At 64.7% G+C, this 25,930-nt stretch overlaps 2 protein-coding genes across 2 annotated transcripts; both read left to right on the top strand.

Annotated features, from left to right (window-relative positions):
• The first annotated feature begins 1,095 nt into the window (after positions 1 to 1,095).
• Positions 1,096 to 10,304, top strand: CRTC2 (CREB regulated transcription coactivator 2). Its single transcript, XM_017838592.1, has 14 exons — positions 1,096 to 1,266; positions 4,331 to 4,432; positions 4,821 to 4,931; positions 5,411 to 5,472; positions 5,963 to 6,031; positions 6,550 to 6,653; positions 6,759 to 6,788; positions 6,878 to 6,957; positions 7,050 to 7,099; positions 7,282 to 7,526; positions 7,821 to 8,257; positions 9,062 to 9,265; positions 9,647 to 9,821; positions 10,084 to 10,304. Exons 1-14 carry the CDS (start codon positions 1,096 to 1,098, stop codon positions 10,302 to 10,304), a joined length of 2,061 nt encoding a protein of 686 aa, XP_017694081.1.
• Positions 10,305 to 12,960: 2,656 nt separating this feature from the next.
• DENND4B (DENN domain containing 4B) lies at positions 12,961 to 25,850 on the top strand. The gene is made up of 27 exons (XM_017838589.1): positions 12,961 to 13,485; positions 14,250 to 14,502; positions 14,594 to 14,663; positions 15,427 to 15,596; positions 15,941 to 16,182; positions 16,433 to 16,499; positions 16,622 to 16,680; positions 16,762 to 16,906; positions 17,398 to 17,573; positions 17,678 to 17,778; positions 18,222 to 18,434; positions 18,732 to 18,877; positions 19,085 to 19,224; positions 19,296 to 19,419; positions 20,051 to 20,257; positions 21,127 to 21,255; positions 21,340 to 21,484; positions 21,898 to 22,430; positions 22,539 to 22,655; positions 23,169 to 23,344; positions 23,618 to 23,733; positions 24,070 to 24,081; positions 24,199 to 24,425; positions 24,846 to 24,951; positions 25,178 to 25,198; positions 25,271 to 25,646; positions 25,718 to 25,850. The coding sequence occupies exons 1-27, from the start codon at positions 13,193 to 13,195 to the stop codon at positions 25,842 to 25,844; spliced, it is 4,491 nt and encodes a 1,496-aa protein (XP_017694078.1). The 5' UTR covers positions 12,961 to 13,192; the 3' UTR covers positions 25,845 to 25,850.
• The last annotated feature ends 80 nt before the right edge of the window (positions 25,851 to 25,930 follow it).

The raw sequence follows: 25,930 nt of genomic DNA, 5'->3' as shown, positions 1-25,930 counted from the left end.
CAGAAAATGTGTCAGTCAAAACTAAGAGATAACAGAACCCCCCCCTTTTCTTGGGAGCTCAGAGAAATCAGTTTGCCAAATTTCACCTGGGAAATGCCCTTTGCTTATTGCCCCTTGGTGTATTTTTTTTCCAATATTTAGGTTAATTTTCAGACAAAGTTCACATTGGGATGTGACTTGCTTTATTGTGGTAAATAAATTCGGTCCTGCCACTCTGGTCCTTAAATGCTGATAGAGTGAGCCCAAACCCCAGTGAGTTTTATCATGTTCTGCTTTTATAAATTGCTGCACTAATTTTTCTGGTAATATTAACTGACCTGTTTTTAGTTGACCCCACCCATTGTCTAACAGCTTACCTCCATTTTCATGTATCCATTTATTCTGTTGTTTCGATAATTAGTTTTATTTTTTAAGGTGGTTTATGGTGTTATGTACATCTGAGGCGAAGTGTGGTGCTGACCAGGGGGGTACTGAGATTTTAATTGCATGTGAACTCACTTGAATATGTAATCATGTCTGAGTGCAGTTGGTGCGCCACTCTCAGCAGTACGTGCACAGCAAGACCTTTCTGCGCGGGCACCTTTGGTCTGGGAGGAATCTTCATCCATATTCAATTCTGGCAATCGGAGAGCCAATTTCAGCACAGCACTCTTGCGAGCGAACTAGTGCCATTGCCGTTTCTTCCTATTCCCTTTTTCTCCCTATTCCCTTATTCCCACACCCTTCCCTTTTCCCCCGTTCCCTCGGTCCCCATCTCTGTGCCTTTCTAATTCCCTTTTTCCCCCCAGTTCTCTTTTTCCCCCCCTTTCCAGAGCCCCTCCAGGCCCCGCCCGTTCTTCTGACCCCTCTTCTTTCCCCGCCCCACTTCCTTTACCTTCGCGGTGCACTCTGGGACTCGCAGTCCCCTCTTCCCTCTCCACCCTACACACTGCACCCCGGCGCCTTCATTCCCCGTCGCCCCTCGCGGCGCTCTTTCCTTGTTTCTGGGAGTTGTAGTCTTGACTCTCTTCTTTCCCGTTGCGGGTTCTGCCCGCCGAACTTCAAGTCCCGGCGCACCCCGCGCTGCGTCTGCGGCGGAGCGGCGGAGCGGGGAAGATGGCGGCGGCGGGCGCGGGGGCCGGGCCCGGGCCCGGCGCGGGGCCCTCGGCTGGCGCGGGGGCCTCGAACCCGCGCAAGTTCAGCGAGAAGATCGCGCTGCAGAAGCAGAGGCAGGCGGAGGAGACCGCGGCCTTCGAGGAGGTTATGATGGAGATCTGCTCCACACGGGTGAGCGACGGGCCGCCCTACCGGATGCGCCGCGGGGCGGGAGGGCCCTGAGGGGATGATGGGGGGTATTGAGGGGTCGTGAGGGAACGGGGAGGGTCGTGATGAGCCGGGGGGGGCTCGCGGTGAGGGGTTGGTGGAGCCAGAAGGGTCGTGAGGGGTCGGGGGGGTCCGGGATTGAGGGGTCGTGAGGGGCCGGGGGGGCTGTGGGCAGTGAGGGGGGAGAATTTGGGGGAGGTTGAGGGGTCGGGGGGGGATGGGAAGGTTGAGAGGTTAGAGGGGACCAGGGAGGCTCTGAAGGGTTTAGGGAGGGGGCTAAAGGGGCCCGAGGGAGCTATGAGGGTTTGGGGAGAGGGAAGTTGAAGGGGACCAGGGGAGCTGTGAAGAGTTTGGGGGGGGGGTAGAGTTTGGGTCTGGGAGGGGGATGGGAAGGTTCTTGGGAGCGTTAGAGGAGTCCAGGGGAGATGAGAAGGTTTTTGGGAGAGTTAGAGGGGTCCAGGGGGGATCCCAGGTCCTGGAATTGGGGTGCGAAAAGGATCCCTGATCCCACAGATCCGGGACCTGCTGTCCCCTCCAGAGGGCTCCAGGGTCTGTCCCTGTCCCTGGAGACCCTCGGGATCCTCCCTGGATCCTGTGGGATCCTGTGGAATCCTGTGGATGCTGCATCCTAGGAGATGCTGAGATTGAGCCTGGTTGGAATCTGGGAATTGCAGTGTTGGGATAAGGGATGGGATCTGGGATCAGAGCTGGGATGGGAGCTGGGGTGGGATTTGGGACAGGATCTGGGATAACTCCCACCCAGCAGCTCCAGGAAGGTGGAATGTTGTCTCCGTGGGCTGTTGGGAGGGACCTTGGGAGATTGGGAAGGCTAGGAATGCTCCAGGACGTGGTTTCCTAGGCAGGGGAAGCCTCAGGAGGAGCCGGTTGGGAATTGTGTGTCTGTTATCCCAGGATTTGGTGCATTTAGGTCATTCCCGGCAGAGCCTTCAGATGGATGAGTGAGAGGGTGGAGTGCGGGATCCAGGGAGACACGGACAGGCTCTTCCAGGGGGCAGGGAAGAGAAAACCCAGGGAAAAGCCAGCAGGGCTTTAAAAACTGGGAATTTTGGGGTGGGAGAGCCCTGGCTCTGAGGGGATCTGAGATCTGGGATGTCACTGCTGGGATGATGGAGACATCCCAGGAGAGTTTGGGAATGGGCTGGAGCCTCTGCTGTGCTTCCATCTGCAGGGATTTTGGGAATGAGGGCCTCCTCTGTGCATCTCTGGAGAGTTTGGGAATGGGCTGGAGCATCCCAAGAGAATTTGAGAATGAGCTGGAGTTTTGTGTCATCCCAGGAGAGTTTGGGAATGGGCTGGAGTCTCTTGTGCATCCCAGGAGAGTTTGGGAATAGGCTGGACCATTCCAGGAGAGTGTGGGAATAGGCTGGAGCCTCCCCTGTGCTTCTTTGGGAATGGCTTTGGCCGTGTTTGCAGAGCAAACAACTGGTTAATGTGCAGTGGGACTGTCCTGATCCCTCCTGGAATGACTCCTCCGGGAATTCAGCCCTTAATCTCTTCCTTGGACAATTCCTCAGGGAATTCCTTCCCGGAGGAATGATCCCTGCTCGGGCTGATTCCTCCGGGATCCGTTCCCTACAGCCCCAGGAGTGGCTCCACAGCCCCCCAGGCTTTGCTCCGGGATTCCTGGAGTTGTTCCCAGCTATTCCTGAGCTATTCCCAGATTCCAGGCTCCCTGTGGGATCCTGGCTCGGAGCAGGATCCCGATCCCGATCCCTTAAGCCCCAGACACTAATCTCTCCAGCTGCTGCCTAAAGCTTCTGCTTTTTTGGGTGGTTTTCCTTCTTTTTTCCCCGACTGGATCTGGATCCCTGTGGTTTTAAGCTCAGGAATTTGGCGTTTCCTGATTCCCAGCTGGTTTTTTTGGGCTTCAGCTTCTCTTTCCCTGGGATTTGTCCAGGGCTTGGATCTGCCCAGCTCCGAAGGGAAGGCAATTTGTATGGATTTAGATGGGGGAAACTCTCCTTCCCTGTGGATTGGGAACAGGGAAACCCCCTTTCCTTGTGCTTTGGGATCAGGGAATCTCTCCTTCCCCATTCCCTCTCTCGAGATGAGGCCCCTGCCCGGGGTTTTCCTGGGATCCCATTTATCTCTGGCTGTGCTGTGACTCCTTCCCCGGCCTTGAGCTCTGGGCTGGGATCTCCAGGCTGGCCTTGGCATGGACGAGGTGCCTGCTGGAAAATCCCGCTGGAAAATCCCTCGGGATCCGCAGAGCCCAGATCCCACCCCGGGGGGCTCACCCCCCACTCCGGTAATGTGGGATGTGGGATGAGCAGACCCTCCTCCATCCCTTGTGGGCTCCTGACCCTCCTCCTTCCCACTCTGGAGCTCCCATGGATGCAGGAAGGGGGTCTCTGGAGCGGGAAGGGATCGGATCCAACCCCTCTCCCCCCTGGGGTCACTGTCACCTCGGGGGGTGATGCCGTGGGGGAAGGGGGGGCCTGGGGTGTCCGGGGGGATGTGAGGGGGGATTTGGGGGGCTCTAACCCCCCCGGCCCCCTGCGCAGCCCCCTCTGACGTGCCCCTGTGTGTCCCCCCCTTGTGTTCCCTGTGTCCCCCCCTTGTGTTCCCTGTGTCCCCCCACGTGCCCTCCATGTCCCCCACATCCTTCTCATGTCCCTTCATCCCTCCCATGTGTCCCCTATGTCCCTCTGTGTCCCTCATGTCCCTCCCATCCCTCCCATGTCCTTCCCACGACCCCCCATCCCCCCTATGTCCTCCACATCCTTCCCACATGTCTCCGTGTGTCCCCTATGTCCCTCCCATGTCTCCCCCATCCCCCCGTCCCCCATGTCCCCTCACATCTCTCCCATGTCTCCCCCATGTCCCCTCATGTCCCCCTGTCCCCTCCATTCCCCCATCCCCCCATGTCCCCCCCCGTCCCCCCGTGCTTCCCCATCCCCCTATGTCCTCCCACCCCTCCACGTGTCCTCCATGTCCCTCTGTGTCTCCCATGTCCCCTCATCCCCCCCATGTCCCCCCTGTCCCCCCTGTCCCCGTGCCCCCCCAGCTACAGGCCCAGAAGCTGCGCCTGGCCCACGGGCGGGGTCCGTTCTACAGCGGCTCCCTGCCCAACGTCAACCAGATCGGCTCTGGCCTGCCCGACTTCCAGGTGAGCTGGGGGCTCTGGGGGGGCTGCAGCCCCAGGAAGGGGGGCTGGAGCTGCAGAGGGGATGAGGGGATGCTCCCTGAGCTCACTCCCATCTCTGGTGCTGAGGCGAGGCTGGTCCTGAGCCCCCTTCGCAGTGGGATCATTGGCCTTTCCTGAGCCCCTTTCCCAGTGGGGTCATCTGTTCCTTCTCCTGATCTCCATTCCCCGTTGTCTCACCTGTCCCCCCCTCTCCCGAGCCCCATTCCCGGGTGTCTCCTTTTCCCTGTTCCCGGGTGTCTCACTGTGCCCTTTCCCAGGTGTCTCCCTGTTCCTGGGGCTCTCCCTGTCCCTATTCCCTGGGGTCTCACTGTCCCCATTCCCGAGGGTCTCACTGGCCCTGTCCCCGCAGGGCCCCTCCCCTCTGGACTCCACGCGGAGCACGCGGCACCACGGGCTGGTGGAGCGGGTGCAGCGGGACCCCCGCCGGATGGTGTCCCCCCTGCGCCGCTACGTCCGCCAGATATCCTTCAGTGTGGGCATTCCCTGCTCCCGGGCATCCCCTGCTCCTGATCCTTCAGCCCGGCCATTCCCTGCTCCTGGGCATTCCCTACTCCCAATCCTTCAGTCTGGTCATTCCCTGCTGCCCCTCCTTCGACCTGGCTATTCCTTGCTCCTGATCCTTCAACCTGGCCATTCCCTGCTCCCAGGCATTCCCTGCTCTTGATCCTTCAACCTGGCCATTCCCTGCTCCTGGGCATTCCCTGCACCTGCTCCTTCATCCTGGTCATTCCCTATTCCCACTCTTTCAGCCCAGGCATTCCCTGCTCCTTATCCTTCATCCCAGTCCCATTCCCTGCTCCTGCTCCTTTATCCTGGCCATTTGCTGCTCTTCATCCCAGTCCCATTCCCTGCTCCTACTCCTTTATCCCGGTCCCCTTCCCTGTCCCACGGGATTTGGGAGCCCCCCTGCTCTCAGTGTGGCCCTTAACGCGCCCCCACATCGACAGCTCCCCCTACGGACCCACCTACTTGTCACCTCCGCCTGAGCCCAGCTGGAGGAGGTAATTCCTGCCATTCACTGCCCTTCCCTGCAGCCCGGGGGCCCATCCTGAGGCTTTGGAAGCAGGAGAGGCCCCGGCATTCCCAGGAGGATCCACAGGGCTGGGATGTGGGAAGGGGGCAGGGGGAAGTGCGGCAGTGCTGCGAGTGGGGTGAGGGCTTCTGCCTCTTGGATCCTGGGATTGTCCCACAAACTGGGGGGCTCGAGGAGGAGTTTCAGATGGGAATAGGGATCCTGCCAAGAGGAAGCAGGTGGGGACAGGGATGGGAGACAAATACAAGCTCGAGATCCGTCCCTGGAGTCCCAGGAGTGGTGTGTCCCTGTCCCACCCAGAAGGGACACCACGGGGGACAGCCCAGTCCCATTCTATCTTCCCACAGCTCCCAGCCCTCACTGGGGCATTCCCACGGCAGGGAATGGGGTCGTGGATCCCCAAGGGGTGTCCTGCCTCCTTGGCCCCTCTAATCCCTGTTTCTCCCTTCCAAAAAAAGGACCATGCCCTGGAGCAACTTCCCGATGGAAAAAGGACATTTATTCCGGCTGCCCTCAGCTCTCAACAGGTTTGATCCTGTTTTTTTTCTTCTCCCTGTTTCCCAGACAGGACCCCCGGGGTGGGCACAGGCTTGAGACCCCCGGGGGGAAGAAGGTGGCCCTGGGGACTCCTGGGTTCAGCCACAGGACCCCTACAGGGCCCCCCATGAGGGGAGGGGTCCCTGTCCCATGGGTGTGGGGGGGGGTTGGGGAGGTTTCCTGTGCCGCGGACGAACAACGTCCCCCTTGTCCCTTGTCACTGCAGCCTCTTCCCAGCCCTTCCCTGCCCTTCCTCGCCTTGGGACAACTAACTGTGAACACAACGGATGCCCCCAGCCCTGGAGGGGGCACAGGGTGGTCCCAGGGAGGTCCTGTTGTCCCCTGTGCCTGGGAGTGAGGGCTCCAGGAGGGAGATGGGGCTGGACTCCAGTGGGGAGGGGGAGACAGGACTGGTTGGGGGCTGTAAATAGGATGGGGGCTGTAAATGGGGGTGGGGAGTGTAAATGGGGTGGGGGTCCCAGATCCATGCTGTGATCCCCGTTTTTAGGACAAATTCTGACTCGGCCCTGCACACGAGTGTGATGAACCCCCCTCCCCAGGACTCCTACCTGGGCCCCTCCCAGGCTGCCCCCCCACCTGGCCGACGCACGGGTGAGACCCCCCTGCCCCCCCCAACCCCCTGGGGGTCTCGGGGGGGGGTCACACAGCCTCCCCTCCCCACCTCTCTGCCCCCCTGACCCACCCGCTCTCCCACAGGTTTCCTGGACGGGGACTCGGACAGCAAAGGTGAGCCCAGGTCACAGCTGTGTCCCCCCTGGGCCGGGGGGGCTGTGATGTCCCCCACCACCACCACTGACCCCCCTCCCCCTTCCCAGTGTTTCTTTTCCAAGTGCCTCCCATCGAAGAGAACTTTGATGACAACAAGCACTCGCTGAAGCCCTGGGACACCAAGAAGGTGGGGGGGGGGCCATGGGGATGTCCCCCCCGGGTGCCCCCCTGTGTCCCCAAGGCCCTACCTGGGCTGATCCCTGCGCTCTGATCCCACAGCTCTCGTCCTCCTCAGCACGGCCCCGATCCTGTGAGGTCCCGGGCATCCAGTGAGTGCTGGGGAGCTGGAACGGGGAGGGGGCACTGGGGAGGGGCTGGAGTGGGGAGGGTGGCACTGGGGAGGGGCTGGAGTGGGGAGGGGGGCACTGGGGAGGGGGACCCTGGGGAGGGGGTGCCAGGGTGTCATCACTGTTCCCCCCTGTCTCTCTCTCTCCATCTCGCACCCCCCCAGTGTGTTCCCGTCCCCGGACCAACCTGCCAACGTGCCCCTCATGCCCTCGGCCCTCAACACGGGGGGGTCCCTGCCTGACCTGACCACGCTGCACTTCCCATCCCCCCTGCCCACCCCCCTGGACCCCGAGGAGGCCCCGTTCCCCCCACTGAGTGGGGGCAGCAGCACCTCCAACCTGGCCACCACCATGACCCACCTGGGCATCAGCGGCACCGGCACGGGGGGGCTGGGCTACGACCCCCCAGGTGAGTGGGGGGGCACATGGGAGCTCAGAGACCCCCCAGGTGAGTGGGGGGGGCACATGGGAGCTCAGAGACCCCCCAGGTGAGTGGGGGGGGCACAGGGGGGGCTGGGCTACGACTCCCCAGGTGAGTGTGTCCATCGCTGTGTCCATCTCCATGGTTTTGGTGGCTCCATCCCCCTCCCTCCACCTGGGGAGCCCCCCAGGTCCTTCCCTCCCCCCGGGGAGCCCCTCAGGCCCCTCCCCGGGCATGGGGCCATGCTGGGGGGTAACATGCTCTCTGTTTTTGTGCCCACAGGACTCCCCTCACCTCTGCAGAGCTCCCTGAGTAACCCGTCCCTGCAGTCCTCCCTGAGCAACCCCAACCTGCAGGCCTCCCTGCAGGCCTCCCTGCGCGGCCCCTCCCTCCAGGCCTCCCTCAGCAACCCCTCTCTCCAGTCCTCCCACAGCAGCTCCTCCATCCCCTCCTCACTGTCCAACCAGTCCCTGCCCTCGTCCCTGTCCTCCTCGCTGTCCAACCCATCCCTGCCCACGTCCCCCCGGAGCCAGCCCCTCCAATCCTCGCCCAGCAACCCCAGCCTGCCCTCGGGGCTGGGGGGCTCCTTTGGGACCACGTCTCCCCGGCGCCGGGTCCCGCTCAGCCCCCTGTCCCTGCCCGTGGCTGGTGACTCCAGACGGCAGCACCCCAAACAGTTCTCACCAACAATGTCACCCACATTGTCCTCCATCACCCAGGTATGCATGGCTCCATCGCCGCGCCTTCTCCTCATCCTCTTCATCCTCCTCCTCCTCACCCCCCTCTTCCTTCTCCTCCTTGGTCTCCTTCTCATCCCTCTCCTCCTCCCCCTCTTCCTCATTCCCCTCATTCTCCTCTTCTTTGTCCCCCACCTCATCTTCCTCATCCTTGTCCGCCTCCTTCCTTGTTTTTCTCTTCTTAGTCCTCTTTGTCTTCCTCCTTCTCCTCTTCTTCCTCAGTCCCCTTGTCCTCCTCTTCCTTGTCCCCTTCTTCATTGCCCTCTTCGTACTCTTCCTCATCCCCCACCTCATCCTCCTGTTTTCCATCCTCTTCCCTGTCCTCCTTCTCCCTTATCTTTCTCCTCCTCATTCTCTTCCTCCTCCTCCTTGTTACCCTTTTCTGTGTCCTCCTTTTCCCCGGTCCTCCTCCTCATCTTCCTCCCATCATCCTTGTCCTGCTCTTCTTCCTCCTCCTTATCTTCCTCTCATCCTTCTTGTCCTCTTCCTCGTCCCCCTCTTCTTGTCTTCCTTGTCTTCCTCCTCCCCCTCACTCCTCTCACCTTGTTTCCATCCTCATCTCACTCACCCCCAGGGCCCCTCTTGCCCCTCAGAACCCCCAGCCCTGCCCACATTGGGGGAACACTCCATGTCCCTCCCAGCCACCCCCCTGCCATGGGGACCCCCCCGGGCCCCCCCCGCAGCCAGGGGTGAGCTCGGGAGTCTCAGTGCCAGCAGCCCCGGGGGGGGCCAGTGGAGCCCCCCAAAGTGGGGGTGTCCCGCTGACCCCCCCTCCTCTCTCTGCAGGGGGTGCCCCTGGACACCACGAAGCTGCCGGAGCAGCGGCTCCCACCGTACCCCTACGGCCAGCCCGGGGTGCTGCTGGGGTCCCAACCCCCCCCGCGGCCACCCGCACCCCCCCCGCGCCCCTACGGCCCCCCCTACCCTCCCCCTGGCCCCTCCCTGGGGCAGCCCCTGGCGCAGCCCCCCGGAGACTTCGGCCTGGGCAGTGTGAGTGTGGGGGGCATGGAGTGGGGTAAAGGGGGGAACCCCTAATACAGCTCTGACCCACGGGGGGGGGCATGGAGAGAACATCGGGACACTCCATGGGGTTACCGAGGGGAATATGGGAATGGGGACCCTTGGGGGGTCACTGGGGGGGGTCATGGCAATGGGGACCCTCAGAGTCATTGAGGGGAACATGGGGATGGGGGACCCCTCCAGGGGGGTCACTGGGGGGGGACATGGGGACAGGGAACACTCTGGAGGGTCACTGGGGGGGACATGGGGACAGGAGACACTCGGGGGGGGCTTACTATGGGGGTCACTGGGGGGGACATGGGGACAGGGGACACTCCAGGGAGGCCACCCCTAACCCTCCTCTCTCCGCAGCTGGAGCAGTTCGGGATGGGGGAGAGCCCACCCGGGAACAGCGGAGGGTTCCCCGACGACCTGGGGGCCCTGAGTTACCCCCTGAGCGAGGGGGGCTACGACCCCCCTGCCCTGAACCGCCCAAACCTGAGCAACTGCAGCCGCCACGGGCCCATCCCCAACATCATCTTCACAGGTGAGGGGGCTGGGGAGCATCATGGAGGGGTGGATGGGATGGGGGCTCTGAGTGTTGTCATGGAGGGGTGGGATGGGGGGGCAGTGGGGTATCAGAGGTGGATGGGTGGATTGGGGGTCCGTGAGGTGTCACAGGGGGTCCGTGGGGTGTCACGGGGCGTGTGTGTGCCCTGGAGTCTCTGGGGGTATCACGGAGTCTCTGTGGGCCCCCCCATCCCTCTTGGGGCCGCACTGACACCCCTGTCGTCCCCCCCACCCCGCAGGCGACTCTCCACCGGGGCTGTCGAAGGAGATCGCAACGGCGCTGGCAGGGGTTCCGGGCTTCGAGGTGGAGGGGGGGGCGCTGGGGGGGCTGGGGGGGCTGGAGGAGGAACTGCGCATCGAGCCCCTCACCCTGGACGGGCTGAGCATGCTGAGCGACCCCTGCGCGCTGCTCACCGACCCCGCCGTCGAGGACTCCTTCCGCTCCGACCGCCTGCAGTGAGCCCGGCAGGCCCCCCCCCGCCGCAGGGATCCCCCTGCGACCCCCGGCGCCGCCCCCGGGGCCGCCCCCCGGCCCCGCCGCCCGCTGCGCTCCCGCTGAGACTGGAAAAGGGAGCGTGGGGGGTGCCGGGTGGCCCCAAAACGTGGCCATCGAGGGGTCTGCAGTGAGCACGAGGGGGGCTCCAGCAATGAGATCCGCCCTCAATTCCCATTCCCCGGGAAAAACCCAGGAAAACAGGGAAAAGGGGGTGATCCAGGTGCCCCCAAAGCGAGGCCATGGAGGGGTCCGACCGCCCCCAGAGAGCGCAGGGGGGCTGCAGCACCACGACCACCCCTCAATTCCCGCCCCCAGTCCCGGCAGGTGCTGCTCTTCAGGAACACCCGGGAAAGGGGGGGAGGGGTGCAATCCAGGCGCTCTTCAGCCCTATGGCCCCCCCAGATCAAGCCCGGGGGAGGGTCCAGCACTGCAACTGCCCACCCCAGTTCCCACCTCCAGGTCCTGTCGATCCCTGTTCCCATGGGAAAGCCCCAGGGCCACCTCAGAACTGGGAAAACTGGGGAGGGGGAGACAACGGGAAACAATCCAGGCACCCTTGGCCCCCCAAAATCAACCCCAGGGGAGTCCCAGCCCTGCGCTCCCCCCTCCAGTTCCCACCCCCTGCCCCCACTGGTCACTGTTCTCCTGGGAAAACCCTGGGAATGTTGGGGAGCGGGAGCAATCCAGCTGACCCCGAACCCCCAGACCTCGGCGGGGGGGGGGCCGGCCCCCCCAGAGGTGGCTGTACATAAACCCCATAGGTAGAGACCCCCGGTGGGGGGGCGGGGGGGGCAGTTTCTGCCTTTATCATTTTTCTGGCTAATCATCATCTTTAAGGCAAAATTCCGCTCCCCCCCCAATATGTACCCCCAGTCCCCCCCCAGATTACCCAACTGCTGGGGATGTGTAGAAAGCACTTGTAACTTTGTCCCCCCACCCCCCCCAAAATTGCCCCTCCCCGGGGTAGCACGGGGGGAGGGCCCGTCCACGGGTGGGGGGCCCTGAGCCCCCCCCCGAGGGAGCCAGAGTGATTTATAATTATTATTTTTTAAAATATATATTCTATGTTAATTAACCGCCCCCACGCATGCGTGGCTGATTTGGGGGGGGCGCGAAAGGAGGGGGGTTCAACTGCTCCAGACCCTCCCGCTTTGGCCCTGCCAGGCCTTTGGGATTGGGATTTCTTACTGGGGGGGAAGGGGATCTTTTATTGAGGAAGGGAGGGAGAAATTAGGTCCCTTATTGGGGGGGGCGGTAGGGTCTTACTGGGAGAGTGATAAGGGGGTCCCTTATTGGGGAGGAGGTGAAATGGGGTCTCTTATTTGGGGGCGACAATGGGGTCCCCACAATTCCTGGGGAGGCTTAGAGGGGCCTCTGAATTCTTGGGGGTGCTTGAAGGGGTCCTGGCAGTTTCTGTGGGATCTGGGGGGGAGTCCCGGGTACCTGGGGGTGTCGGGGGGGGGGGTGTCGATGTCCCCCGGCGTGTGCGGCGGGTCCTCCGGGCCGCCAGGGGTCGCTGCGGAGCCGCGCTCTGTGGCTGTCGCGGCCCAGCGGAACCAGGGACGGCCCGGCCCGGCCCGGCCGGCCCGGCCGCAGGTACCGGGCGGGAACCGGGAGTCTTGGGGGATCCGGGAGGGTCAGGGGGATCGCAGAGAACGGAGGGCACACAGGGGAGCCGGGCCGGGGGGCAGCAGGGGGCGGCGGGCGCTGCAGGGCCCGAGGCAGGGCCTGTGGGGCCCGGGGGGGGTGCGGAGGTGGGGGCGACATTGGGGGTGGACACAGGGGGGGACACGGGCACGGAGGACCCTTCTGGGGGGTCACTGGGGGGGACATGGGGATGGGGAACCCTGCCAGGCCGTGCATGGGATGTGACCCCCTCAGCCAAGGGGGTGTCACCGTCACCAGGGGGGTGTGACCCGCCCCCAGCCAAGGGGTGTCACCGTCCTCAGGGGGTTGTGACATCGCCCCCCTCCTCCCCCTGGTTAAGGGGGTGTCACTGTCCCCGGGGCGTTGCGACCCCCCGGCCAAGGGGGCTGCGACCCCTACTCAGCCGAGGGGATGTCCCTGTTCCCAGGGGTTGTGACCCCCCCGGTTAATGGGGTTGTGCCTTCCCCTCCCGGGGGGGCTCCCCTGGGGTCACGGTGCCCCCCCCCGTCCCTGCCCGGGGTCTTGATGTTGGGGTCGGGGTTGTTTTGCCCCCTCCGATTGTTCGGGCTATTGGGGGGCTCTCCATGGAGGGGTCGGGGCTGTTTTGCCCGCCAGGTGTTTTGGGGGGCTCTTCATGGAGAGGTCAGGGTTGTTTTGGCCCCCCAGGTGTTTAGGGAGGCTCTCCATGGAGGGGCCGGGGTTGTTTTGGCCCCCCGCGTGTTTGGGGGGGCCTGGGGGGTGACGCGGGCGTTCACGGCCCCAGCTCCCGTTTCCTTCCCCTTTCCTGCCTTCCTCCCCTTCCCCCCGGAGGCTCCAAGGACCCCCTGTCCTGGCAAGCTGGGGGTGCTGGGAACGGGTCGGGGGGGAGGGTTTGGGGGGATGAGGAGGCTCTGGGGACCTGGGGTGGGGCACAGGGGACAGATGCAGGAGGGGGACCCCAAACGAAGGGTGAGCCTGCAACCCGGGGGTGCCACGGCAGGGGGTGAGGGTCCCACCTCTGAACACCACCCAGGGGAGCCTTCCAGTGCCAGGGGGGGCCCTGCTGGTCCCGGGGGGGTCCCGGTGCCCCACGGCGTGACCGGAAACCTCCTCCCTTCCCGTGCTGGCGGCTCCACGGGGCACCGCGGGGGGAGGAGCTGAGAAAGGGGGATCCAGTGGCTCCGGTGGCATTCCCAGGGTGTTCCCCCCCCCCCAGATGGTGTGACATGGCGGACGAGAAGCCCCCCCAGCTGGTGGATTACTTCGTAGTGGCCGGGCTGGCCGAGGCGTCGCGGGCGCTGGAGGAGGAGCCAGCGCGGCCGGCGCGGCCTGCGGAGCCCATCACGGACGTGGCCGTGATCATCCGCTCCCAGGGCGAGGAGGTGCCCCAGGGCTTCACCTGCATCGAGACCACCACGTCGGGCCACCCCGTGGACCTCAACGCGGGGCTGCTCAACAACCCCCAGATGTTCCTGTGCTACAAGCGCGGCAGGGACAAGCCCCCCCTCATCGAACTGGGGTGAGTTTGGGGACACCCCAAGTGCTGCACGGGACACCCCAAGTGCTGCACGGGGCACCCCACGACAGGGTGGGAGAGAGGTTGGAAAGCTGGGAAAGAGGCTGGAGGTGCTGATGAGAGCGGCCGGACGTGACCCAGGTATACCCAAGCGGGCAAGGAGGTCAGTGACATGTGGGTTGGATCAGCCACAGGAGCAGGACAGAGATTGTTCCTCTGTCCTGGGTCACACCTCGAGTGCTGTGTCCAGGTCTGGGCCCCTAAATTTGCTTTGAGGGGCTGGAGCACCAGGAGAAGGGTCTGGAGAACTCCTGAGGGAGCTGGGGGAGCTCATCCTGGAGAAAAGGAGGCTCAGGAGGGACCTTCTGGCTCTCTGCAACTCCCTGACAGGAGGGGGTATCCCAAGGATCTTCTTCCAGGGAACAAGGGACAGGAGGAGGGGAAATGGCCTCAAGATGTGCCAGAGGAGGGTCAGGTTGGCCATGAGGAGGAATTTCTTACTGGAAAGGGTGGTGAGGCCTTGGAAGGGGCTGCCCAGGGTGGTGGGGGAGTCTGCAGCCCTAGAGGTGTCCAAGGAAGGACTGGCCGTGGCACTGAGTGCTCTGGGCTGGGGGCCAAGGTGGGGATGGGGCACAGGGGGGAGTTGATGATCGTGGAGGTCTTTTCCAGCCTTGGTGATTCTGGGGCTGTGTGACTGTGGGATTCCGGGATCCTGAGGAGGGGTCACAGCAGCCCCCCAGGGTCCCCCTCACCCCTGTCCCCCACAGGGTGCACTACGAGGGCAAGGACCGGCCCAAGCCGGGCTACCAGATCCTGGACACGACCCCCTACAGCCGCTCTGCCAACCTGGCCTCGGGCTCCCCGGGCCACCAGCGCACGTTCCTGACGTTCCGGCGCGCGGCTGAGCCCCCTGGGCACCACAGCCTGGGCGTCACCGACATCTGCCTCGTCATGCCCAGCAAAGGGGAGACCACCCCCCACACCTTCTGCCGCGTCGACAGGAACCTTAACACCAGCATGGTGGGTCTGGGGGGTTGCCTGGCAATCCCCCTGATCATACACTGACCCCCCTGATCCCAATCCCCATCCCAATCCTGGTCCCTCCTTGCAGTGGGGCCCCGCCCTGTTCCTGTGCTACAAGATCGCCGTGGCCAAGGGCAACACGCTGGTCTACGAGGCAGGTGGGGAGCTCAGGCTGGGGGGCCTGGACCCCCCCCAAAGGGACCTTGGAATCATTTATTATTATTATTTTTTTTAAAAGTATATTTTATGGTAATTAACTCCCCCCCCCAGCTGGCACGTGATGGATTTTGTGGGGGTGGAGGCCCTGGGCCTTCTCAGGGGTTTTGGGAAGTAAAAGAAGGTAGTTCAGGTGCTGAAGACCCCCCAACTCCTCCTGTCAGGCCCTTGAAGCTGGGGTCTCTTAGTGGGGAGGAGGGGGGTAGTGGGGTCCCTTATTGGGGACGGGGGGGTAAGGGGGTACCTTACTGGAGTCTCTAATTGGGGGGAGTGACAATGGGGTCCCTTACTGGGGGGAAATGGAGTGCCTTGTTGGGGGGGCAGCGGAGTCCTTTCCTGGGAGGGGAGTGGGTCCCTTACTGGGGGGCAATGTGGTCCTTTACTGGGGTCTCAATGAGGTCCCTTACTGGGACAGGGAGGCAATTGGGTCTCTTACTGTGGGGAGGTTTTAGGGGGGTGGGTTTGGGGGTCTCTGGGCACCCCTTCCTCGTTGGGGTGTGGGAGATGACCTGGGGGGCTCATCCTGGTGTCTATGTGTCCCTGTGTCCCTTTGTCCTCCAGAGCTCCTGGGCTGGTACCCTGAGCAGGGGGTTGACCCAGGGGTCTCATCCCTGTGTCCCTGTGTCCCTCAGGGCTCCTGGGCCAGTACCCTGAGCGGAGGGGGAGGTGACCCAGGGGTCTCATCCTCCTGTCCGTGTCCCCCAGGGCTGTTGGGCCGGTACCCCGAGCAGGACAGCGAGCAGTTCCCGCTGCCCGAGTCGGTGCCTGTGTTCTGCCTGCCCATGGGGGCCACCATCGAGAGCTGGCCTGCAGGCACCAAGTACCCCCTGCCTGTCTTCTCCACCTTTGTCCTCACCGGCGCCTCGGGGGACAAGGCACGAGGGGCTCAGGGGGTGGGAGATTCGGGAGGTGGGCAGAGATGAGGGCTGGGGGTACCCAGAGCTCTGAGATGGGGGTCCCCAGGGCTGTGAGTTCCCAGTGCCATGGGATGGGGGTCCCCAGTGCCACAGGTCCCCAGTGCCTGGGGTCCCCAGTGCCATGGGATGGAGGTCCCCAGCTCTGCGTGGCCCCAGTGCTATGGGATGGGGTCTCCAGTGCCACAGGTCCCCATGGCCCAATGACCCCAGTGCCCTGGGCTGCATGTCCCCATCTCTGCATGCCGGGTGTCCTCGTGCCCCGCTCCCCGCCGACGCCCTCTCCCTGTGCCCCCCTCCCGCAGGTGTACGGCGCTGCCATCCAGTTCCATGAGGCATTCCCGCGGGAGCGGCTGTCGGAGGGGCAGGCGCTGCGCCTGGGGCTGCTCAGCGTGGTGGACAAGCGGCCGGTGCCGGGCCGGTCCCTGCACACCCGCAAGAGCATCTGCGTCCTGTCCCACTGGCCCTTCTTCGACGTCTTCCGCAAGTTCCTCATGTTCATCTACCGCTACTCCATCTCTGGCCCCCATGTGCTGCCCCTGGAGACGTGAGCAGGGGCTGAGGGGGGCTCGGGGGCGTTTGGGGCAGAGTTGGGGGTGGGTTTAGGGCAGGGTTAGGGGTGGATTTGAGGTGGGTTTGTGCTGGAAGGGGTGTGAGGTTAAAGTGGGGTTGGGGAAGTTGTGGGGGGATTTGGGGATGAATTTGGGGTGAATTCGGGGTGGGTTTGGGGATGAGTTTTGGTTGGGTTTTGGGGTGAGTTTGGGGATGGGGTGACCTGTCGGGGTCTCTGCCCACAGGCACATCTCCCACTTCATGCACAACGTGCCCTTCCCGTCCCCGCAGCGCCCGCGGATCCTGGTCCAGGTGAGCCACCTCGGGGGGGGCTGTGTGGCCCCAGTGCCCCCCAACACATCCTAGTGCTCCCCAACCCCCCCCCCCGTCCCTGTGCCCCCACTCCAGCCCACTGTGTCCCACTGTCCCCACAGATGTCCCCCTATGACAGCCTCCTACTGTGCCGGCCCGTGTCGTCCCCGCTGCCGCTCAGGTAGGGGTGGTTTTGGGATCCTGGAGGGGCACACACGGGTGTGGGGGGGCCATGGGGCAGCCTGGTGACATCCCCCCTCAGTGGGGCCAGTTTCCTGACGCTGCTACAGAACCTGGGCCCCGACAACGCCGTGGCCCTGCTGGTGGCCGTGCTCACCGAGCAGAAGCTGCTCATCCACTCGCTGCGCCCCGACGTGCTGACCAGCGTGGGAGAGGCCCTGGTGGCGGTGAGTGACCACGGGGGACACCCCCTGGGGCTGGGGGCTGCATACTGGGGGGCTAGGGGGCTGCAGTGCTGGGAATCCCCCATTCTGTGTGTCTGGGGACCCCCAATCCTGTGGGGCTGGGGACCCACAGCCCTGGTGATCCCAATCCCATGGCACTGGAGACCCTGGTCCCACAGTTCTGGGGATCCTGGTCCTGAAGCACTGGGGACCCACAGCACTGGGATTCTGGTCCCACAGCACTGGAGACCCCAGTGTTACTGGGGATCCCAGTCCCGTGGCACTGGGGATCCTGGTCCTACAGCTCTGGGAATCCTGGTCTCGAAGCACTGGGGTCCCACAGCACTGGGATTCTGGTTCCACAGCACTGGGATCCTGGTCCCACAGCTCTGGAGACCCCAGTGGTGCTGAGGATCCTCATCCCACAGCTCTGGGGCCCCCCCGTGCGCATGCCGGGGGCCCTGCGCCACTGACCACCCTCGTCCTGTCCCCAGATGATCTTCCCCCTGCGCTGGCAGTGCCCCTACATCCCGCTGTGCCCACTGGCGCTGGCTGACGTGCTGTGTGCCCCCGTGCCCTTCATTGTAGGCATCCACTCCAGCTACTTCGACCTCTACGAGCCCCCCCGCGACGTCATCTTCGTCGACCTGGACACCAACACCATCTTCCAGTGAGTGTCCCGTGCTGATCCCGGGCTGGGGGGTGGGTGGGCAGTGCCCGGGGGGGGGTCTGGGGGCAGTGCCTGCCCTGCCCTCCCTGCCCTGTGCCCCCCAGGAGCGAGGAGCGGAAGCTGCTGCCGCCCCGTGCGCTGCCCCGCCGACCCTGCAAGGTGCTGCTGGCCACCCTGCACAGCCTGGCCCAGCAGCTAGACGAGCGTGAGTGGGGAGCCTGGGGGGTCCTGAGGGGGTCTGGTGGGTTAGGGTTAGGGCTGGGGTCCTCCCATAAGGACGAGGGCAATTGGTTTGGAGGTATCTTAGTTCCTCAAAGAATGATTCATTGGTGTCGTTGTCCTGGCTGGGTGGTCCGTAGGAGACCCCCCCCGGTGATGTTTGTCCCTAAATCCTTACCCGGAAGGTCCCAACTGCACCATGTCCAACTGGGACCATCCAAACCAGGAGGTTCCCAACCATTCCATGGCCGACTGGAACCACCCAAACCTAGAGGTTTCTGACCATGCCATGGCCAACTGGTACCACCCGAACCCTGAGATTCCCAGCAGTGCTATGGCCAACAGGAGCCAGCCAACCCGTGTCCCCCAGCCCGGTTCTGGTCCCCGTGGGTGTCCCCAGTGCTGACCCTGTCCCCCTTGTCTCTGCAGTGCTGAGCGCCCCGGACGAGGCGCCCCCAGAGCTGGTGCTGAGCGCGGCGGAGGGTGTGGGGGCACGGCGGGCGCAGCTGGAGCTGGAGGCGAGGGCGGCGTTCCTGCGCTTCATGGCCTGTGCCCTGCGTGGGTACCGCTCCTTCCTGCGCCCCATCGCCCCCGCACCTGCGCCCGCCGAGCGCGACGCCGGCAGCCTCTTCGCCCTGCAGGGTCAGTGTGGGCACAGGCTGGGCTGGGCTGGGCTGGGAGGGGGGTCATGTGGTGACCATCCCATCCCCATCCAATCCTGTCCCATCCCATCCACTTCCGTCTTGTCTCATCCCCTCCCATCCCATCACATCGCATCCCACTCCATCCCATCCCATCCCATCTTGTCCACTTCCATCTTGTCTCATCATCTCCCATCCTGTCCCATCCCATCCCATCCCATCCCATCCCATCCCATCCCATCCCATCCCATCCCACTCCATCCCACCCATCCACGCCTCTGATGCTGTGTGCCTGCAGGGTTCCTGCGCTCCCGGGACCGGCAGTACCAGCGGTTCTATGGGCAGCTGCTGAAGACGCAGCTTTTCACCCAATTCATCGAGGACTGTTCCTTCGCCAGCGACCGTGAGCCCTGTCTCGAGTTCTTTGACACCTGCGTCGACAAGGTGTGTCCCCTCTGTCCCCTCTGTGTCCCCTCTGTGTCCCCTCTGTGTCCCACCACCCCTGCCTCGAGTTCTTTGACAACTGCATCAACAACGTGTGTCCCGCTGCCCCCCCCCATATCCCCAGTGACCCCTGTGCCCTGCCAGGTGCAGGACAAGGTGTGTCCCACTGCCCCTCCCATGTCCCCAGTGACCCCTGTGCCCCCCCAGGTGCAGGCAGACCTGGAGAAGCCGGAGGACACCCCCCTGATGGAGCTGGATGACCCCCGGGGCGGGGAGCACACGGTGTTCATCACACCCCCAGAGCAGCCGGCGGGGCCAGATGGGGCCGAGCCCCCGGCGCGGTACAGGTGAGACCCTCCTTCCCCAGACCCCTGCCCACCTGCCAGCCCCCAAACGCTACTCACCTGTGCCCCCCCAGGTACGACGGGTTTCCCACCCTGTGCCCGGAGCTGCTGGAGCCCCCCCGGGACCCACTGGTGGCTCAGCTGTGCCAGGCCCGGAGCAGCGCCCCGAGCAGCCCCGCTCCTCGCAGGACCAAACAGGTGGGTGGCACACGTGGGCAGGGTGGTGTGTGAGATGGGACACCTGGACAGGTATGTCTGTGTGAGATGGGACAGGGGCAGGTGTTCACCTGCGATGACAGCTAGACAGGTGTCCCCTTGAGCTGTGACACCTGTCCAGGTGCCCCCATGAACTCTGACACCTGGACAGGTGCCCACCGTGGACAGGTGTCCCTGTGAGCTGTGATCGTTACCCAGGTGCCCCCCTGGATGTCCCACCTCCCCTGAGTCCTGTCCCTGTCCCCATGAGCTGTGATCCCTGTCCCGGTGCCCCCATGAACTCTTGACACCTGTCCGGGTGCCCCCCTGGATGTCCCAGAGTCCCCTGACCCTTGTCCCTGTCGCTGTGAGCCGTACCCCCTCTCCAGGTGCCCCTCTGACTCTTGTCCCCTGTTCTCTTGAGCTGTGACACCTGGACAGGTGCCCCTGTGGGCTGTCACTCCTGGGCAGGTCCCCCCCTGGGACAACACCTGGACAGGTGTCCCCCTGGGACAGGTGTCCCCGTGATCCATCACACCTGGACAGGTGTCCCCGCAATCCGTGCCCCCTCTCTGGGTGCCCCCCCTGTAGTTCCCGACCCCCAGTCGCCCTGACTCCGTGTCCCCGTGCCCAGGAGATGAAGGTGGCGCAGCGGGTGGCTCAGAAGTCGTCGGCGGTGCCGGAGCTGTGGGCGCGGTGCCTGCTGGGCCACTGCTATGGCCTCTGGTTCCTGTACCTGCCCACCCACGTGCGCGCTGCCCCCGCCAAGCTCAGCGCCCTCCAGCTCGCCTACGACGTCCTGCGCCAGATGGAGCAGCACAAGGTGGTGCTGCCCGACGAGGTGGGTCCTGCCAGGGCCAAATCTGCACTGGGAGTGTTGGCAAGGGATGCTCCGGGGAGGTGGGGGAGTGCCCAACCCTGGGGGTGTCCAGGGAAGGACTGGACGTGGCACTCAATGCTCTGGGCTGGGGGACAAGGTGGGGATGGGTGTCCAAAGGAGGGACACGAGGATAGGGAATGGTCTGGAGAGGCCACACAGGGAGCAACTGATGCTTGTTCAGCTGGAGAAGAGGAGACTGGGGGGATACCTCAGGGGGCTGCAGCTCCTCCTGAGGGGCAGCTCCGATCTCTGCTCCGTGTAAGCAGGGGCAGGAGCTGGGGGACTGTGCCAGGAGCTGTGCCAGGGGGAGGGTCAGGAGCTGAGGAAGGGGCTGGAGCACCAGGAGAAGGGTCTGGAGAACTCCTAAGGGAGTTGGGGGGGGGGGCTCGTCCTGGAGAAAAGGAGGTTCAGGGGGGATCTTCTGGCTCTCTACAACTCCCTGACAGGAGGGGGGAGCCGGGAAGGGGTCGGGCTCGGCTCCCAGGGAACAAGGGACAGGAAAAGGGAAAACGGCCTCAAGCTGTGCCAGAGGAGGGTCAGGTTGGCCATGAGGAGGAATTTCTTGCTGGATAGGGTGGTGAGGCCTTGGAAGGGGCTGCTCAGGGAGGTAGGGAAGTTCCCACCCCTGGAGGTGTCCAAGGGAGGACTGGCCATGGCACTGAGTGCTCTGGGCTGGGGCCAAGGTGGGGATGGGGCACAGGCTGGACTCGATCTGGGGGGGTCTTTCCCACCCTCCAGTGTGGGGGGTCCCACTTCTGTCCCGTGGCTGGGGTTGAGGGTCCCTCCCTGCCCGGGGGGGTCCCGTGCTGACCCGTTTTCCTCTCCCCCAGGTGTGTTACCGCATCCTGATGCAGCTGTGTGGGCAGTACGGGGAGCCCGTGCTGTCCGTGCGCGTCCTGCTCGAGATGAAACGTGCGGGCATTGTCCCCAACACCGTCACCTACGGCTACTACAACAAGGTGACCCTGCGGGGGGACACCCCTGGGGGAGGGGTGTCCGGGGGTCCCCCCAGCCCCGGCTGACCCCACCGACCACCCCCCCAGGCGGTGCTGGAGAGCAAGTGGCCAGCGGGGACGCAGGGAGGGCGGCTGCGCTGGGCCAAACTCCGGAATGTGGTGCTGGGGGCGGCCCAGTTCCGGCAGCCCCTGCGGCAGCGGGAGCGGCGGAGCAGCAACGGGGACCCCCCGGGTAAGGAGGGAATGCAGGGGATGTGTGTGAGGCGTGTCAACTCATTGACACCCCCTTGTCACCTTCTGACAAGGGCCAAGACCCCCTGAGTAGGCAGGGAGTGGGGGTGCCACTGTCACCTCAGTGACACCCCCTTGTCCTCTCCTGGCAGGGGCTGAGCCCCCCCAAGTAGGGGGGGTTGAGGGGAGGCTTGGGGGGCCCTGTCACCCCACTGACACCCCCCTTGTCACCTCCTGACAGGGTCTGAGCCCCCCTGAGTAGGAGGGGTTGTTGGGGTGACAGGGAGCCCTGACACCCCCTTTACCCCCTCCATTTGTCCCCCCCGAAGTGACCGAGCCCCCCCCGTAGGAGGGGTTGTTGGGGTGATGGAGGGCCCTGTCACCCCCCTGATGCCCCCTTTGTGTCCCCTCCAGGTGACCGAGCCCTTCCCCCTTCGCGCCCCCCCCTGCAGCGTCAGACCACCTGGGCGGGGCGCAGCCTGCGGGACCCCCCCCCGGCCCCCCGGCTGGTGAAGAGCGGCAGCCTCAGCTTCCCCCGCAACGAGGGGGGGGCCCGGGGGGGGTCCGGGGAGCACCCCCTGATCCCCGCAGCCCCCACCCCGCCCTCGGGGCCCCCCCGGCCGCAGGGCCCCCCCGGCTCTGCCGACGGGAGCTTGTCCGACATCAGCTTCCACACGGACGAGAGCGACCCCCGGAGGGACGAGGGGGGCCCCGGGGGGAGCTCCGGGGGTCCCGGCGGCGGGGGCGGCACCCCGCGGCGTGGGCTAGCGGCTAAGCTGCAGCAGTTGCTGTCCCCCGGCAAACGGGGCCCGCCCCGCCCCGCAGAGCCGCCCCGGGAGCGCCGGGGATCGGAGCCGCGGGACCACCGGGACACGCCCCCCCAGCGCAGCCCTGCGGAACCTCCCCGGCTGCGCCCCCGGGAACGCCCCGAATCCACGGCGTCCGAGGTACCGTCTGTGGGGAGGGGCTGGCTGGCTGACTGTCCCTTCGTCTGTCCCTCCGTCTGTCCCTCTGTCCCCCCCGGGACCCCCTGACTGTGTGTCGTCCCCCCCCAGAGCTCTGTGTCCAGTGAACTGGACCTGTCGGACGCCTCGGGGGGCAGCACCGGGGCCCCCAAATCCACCGAGCCCCCCCCAGATGGGACAGCAGGGATGGAGCCCCCTGCCCTGGAGGTGAGGGGTGGGGGCCAAGGGAGTTCGGGGAGTCAGAGCTCAGATCTGGGGGGGGAGCAGAGTAAAGGCTTTAGGAGGGGTTTGGAGGACAGACCAGGGGGCTTTGGGCAGTCAGAGCTCAGAGATTTGGGGGTCAGAGCTGAGGGGCTTGGGGAGGTCAAAAGAAAGGGATTTGGGAGGGTTTGTGGGGGTCAGAGCTGAGGGAATGGGAGGGCCAGAGCTGAGGCGTCTGGGAGGGATTTGGAGGGGCAGAGCTTAGATTTGAGGGGTCAGAGCTGAGGGTTTGGGGGACCAGAGCTCAGGTTTGGGGGGGGTCATAGCCCAGGTTTGGGGGTCGCAGTATAACAATCCCCCCCCAGGTGCTGCTGTCGAGCTGCCTGGGCTGTGCCACACTGGTGTTTGACGAGGAGCTCAGATTTGGAGGCGTCAAGAGCTTGGGTTTGGGAGGGGTTTGGGGGGGTCATAGCCCAGGTTTGGGGATCCCAGGGTAACAGACACCTTCCCCCCGGGCAGGTGCTGCTGTCAAGCTGCTCGCGCTGCCCGGGCTGTGCCACGCTGGTGTTCGATGAGGAGCTCATGGCCGGCTGGACCTCCGATGACTCCAACCTCAACACAAGCTGCCCATTCTGTTCCCGCTCCTTCGTGCCCTTCCTGAGCATCGAGATCCGCGACCTCCGGCGGCCCCCCAGGTGGGAATCCCCGAGAACCCCCAGGACCCCCCTCTGGGACCTCCCACATCCTCCCTGCTGGGCCCAGCCCGCTGTGTCCCCCCTCGCCGTGCTCTTGTGCTCTGGGGGCACCCCAATGTCCCACAGCCTCCCAGTGTCCCCACGGTGTCCCCACGGTGTCCCCGACCCCCCTCTTTGCCCCCCACCATTCCCCCCTCCTTCCATCCTCCAGGGAACCCCAAACATCCCCCAGGGCCCCCCATTCCTGAGCCCCCCTCCTCCTCTCTCCTGCAGCTCCCCCAGGCCCCTGCCGGTGCCCCCACCCGTGCAGGGGCCAGTTCTCAGTGACCGCCGGCGCTGCCTCGCCCTGGATGGGCCCGACCCCCACCCCGACCCCCAATTGTGCAACGGCTGCACCGAGACCCCGGTATGGGGAGGGGGAAGACCCCTGGGGGATAATGTGGGGGGAGAGACACCCTGAGGGGTGACGTGGGGAGAGACCCCCAGGGGGTTACTGGCAAGGAGACACCCCTGGGGGATGATGGAGGGCAGAGATCCCCAGGGGGGTGCTGGGGGACCTGCAGGGGAAAGGGGGACCCTGGGATTTGAGGATGTTGGGGGCATCCCTGCAGGGGCTGGGAGTGGAGGTTCGTGGTTCTGATTTAGGGGTGCTGGGGGGGTCACTTCAGGGGGAAGGGGGACTCTGGGATTTGGGGGTGTAGGGGATCCCCCATCACAGTTTCTAGGGTTCCTGGGGGGTCCCACCTCTGTCCCCCCCCATCCCCAGGCCCAGGGCTGGGCGAGGGGTCCCCTATGCCAGTTTTTGGGGTCCCTGGGGGTCCCATCTCTGCCTCCCTGCCTTGCCCAGCCCCCAGGTCTCTCCGAGAGGGTGGCCTTTGCCTACCTGAGCCCGCTGGTGCTGCGGAAGGAGCTGGAGAGCCTGGTGGAGAACGAGGGGGGGGAGCTGCTGGCGCAGCCTGAGCTGGTGGACAGTCACCCCATCATATACTGGAACCTGGTGTGGTACTTCCAGCGCCTGGCACTGCCCAGCAACCTGCCCCTGCTGCTGCTGGGCTCCCACCACGCCCGCCGGCACCCCCAGGTGGGCCGGGGGGGGCTGCCAGGGGGGCTGGGGGGCGGGTGAGGGAGTTTGGGGGGGATGCAAGGGGCAATCTGAGGGGTTTGGGAGGGATATGAAGGGTTTGGGGGGGAATGCGAGAGGGCTTGAGAGAGATGTGAGGGGGCTTGGGGGGTTTGTGGGTTTTGAGGGGGAATGTGAAGGGGTTTGGGGGAATTGTGGGCTTTGGGGGGGATGTGAGGGGTTTGAGAGGGATGAGAGGGGTTTCTGGAGGGACTATGAGTGGGTTTTGGGGTGGCTCTAGGGGTTTGGGGGGTCTCTGAGGGTTTTTGGGGGTCTCTGAGGAGTTTGGTGTAGCTGTAAGTGGCTTTTGGGGTGGCTCTGAGGGGTTGGGGGTGGCTCTGAGGGGTTTGGGGGGTCCCAGCTCCACTCTCCCCCCCACAGGCCCAGTCCCCCGAGCCCCCCCGGGTCCGAGTGCGACTCCTGTGGGACGTCCTGACCCCTGACTCTGAGAGCTGCCCCCCCCTCTACGTGCTCTGGAGGCTCCACAGTGAGGGGGGGACAGAAGGGGGGTGGGAGGCACTGGGGGGCTCCAGGAGACAGGGGGGGCTCAGGAATGGGGGGCACGGGGATGTTTGGGGTCCCCCAGAGGGTGGAGGGAGGAGGGCATTGGTGGGGGGCAAAGAGGGGAGTCGGGAACACCTTGGGGACACACCTACGGGGGCACATCACTGGGGGTCTGGGGACGCTGGGGACACAGTTTGGGGTCTCCCCAGGTAACGTCCCCTCATCACTGTGCCCCTGGGGGTCCCAAGGCCACCCCTTCTGGGGGGTGTGAGGACACTGGGGCACTCTGGGGTCACACTGAGCACACTTTTGGGTCCCTTGGGTACCATCCCTGGTGGGTTGGGGACACTGGGGACACTCTGGGGTCACTCTGGGGACACTGGGGTCACACCAGGGTCACACTGAGCACACTTTGGGGACCCTGGCTGAGCCCCTGAGGGTCCCTGTGTCCCCCATTTTCGAGGTCTGGGGACATTGGGGCTGCTCTGGGGTCACACTCTGGGGTCCCCCAGGTAACGTGCCCCCCCGGCTGCGCCCCTGGGGCCCCCCAGCCCCCCCATTCTCACTGTCCTTCCTGGAGGCCCTGCTGACCCACGTGGGGCTCAACGAGGTGCACAAGGCCATCGGGCTCTTCCTCGAGACCCTCGCAGCCCCCGGAGCCCCCCAGACCCTGCACAGGTACTCAGGGATGCCCTGGAACCCCCCTGGACCCCCCACCCTCCCTTCATGGCCTTTTCTGCCCCCCCCAGGAGCATCTACCGGGAGCTGCTGTTCCTGACACTGGCGGCGCTGGGCCGGGAGCACACGGATATTGGTGAGGGGTGGGGGGACAGCGGGACTGGGGGGGCTTGCGAGGATTATGGGTGGTCTGGGTAGGGGACATGAAGGGGACACACAGGGGGCTTGAGGGGCTCAGGGGGCTCAGGGAGGGAGACACAGAAGGCTCAAGGGTGGCTGGGGGG

Source organism: Lepidothrix coronata, unplaced genomic scaffold (assembly GCF_001604755.1).
Source record: "Lepidothrix coronata isolate B3197 unplaced genomic scaffold, Lepidothrix_coronata-1.0 Scaffold349, whole genome shotgun sequence".
In the NCBI taxonomy this organism is placed as follows: domain Eukaryota; kingdom Metazoa; phylum Chordata; class Aves; order Passeriformes; family Pipridae; genus Lepidothrix; species Lepidothrix coronata.
This window is presented reverse-complemented; position numbering and strand designations above follow the sequence as displayed.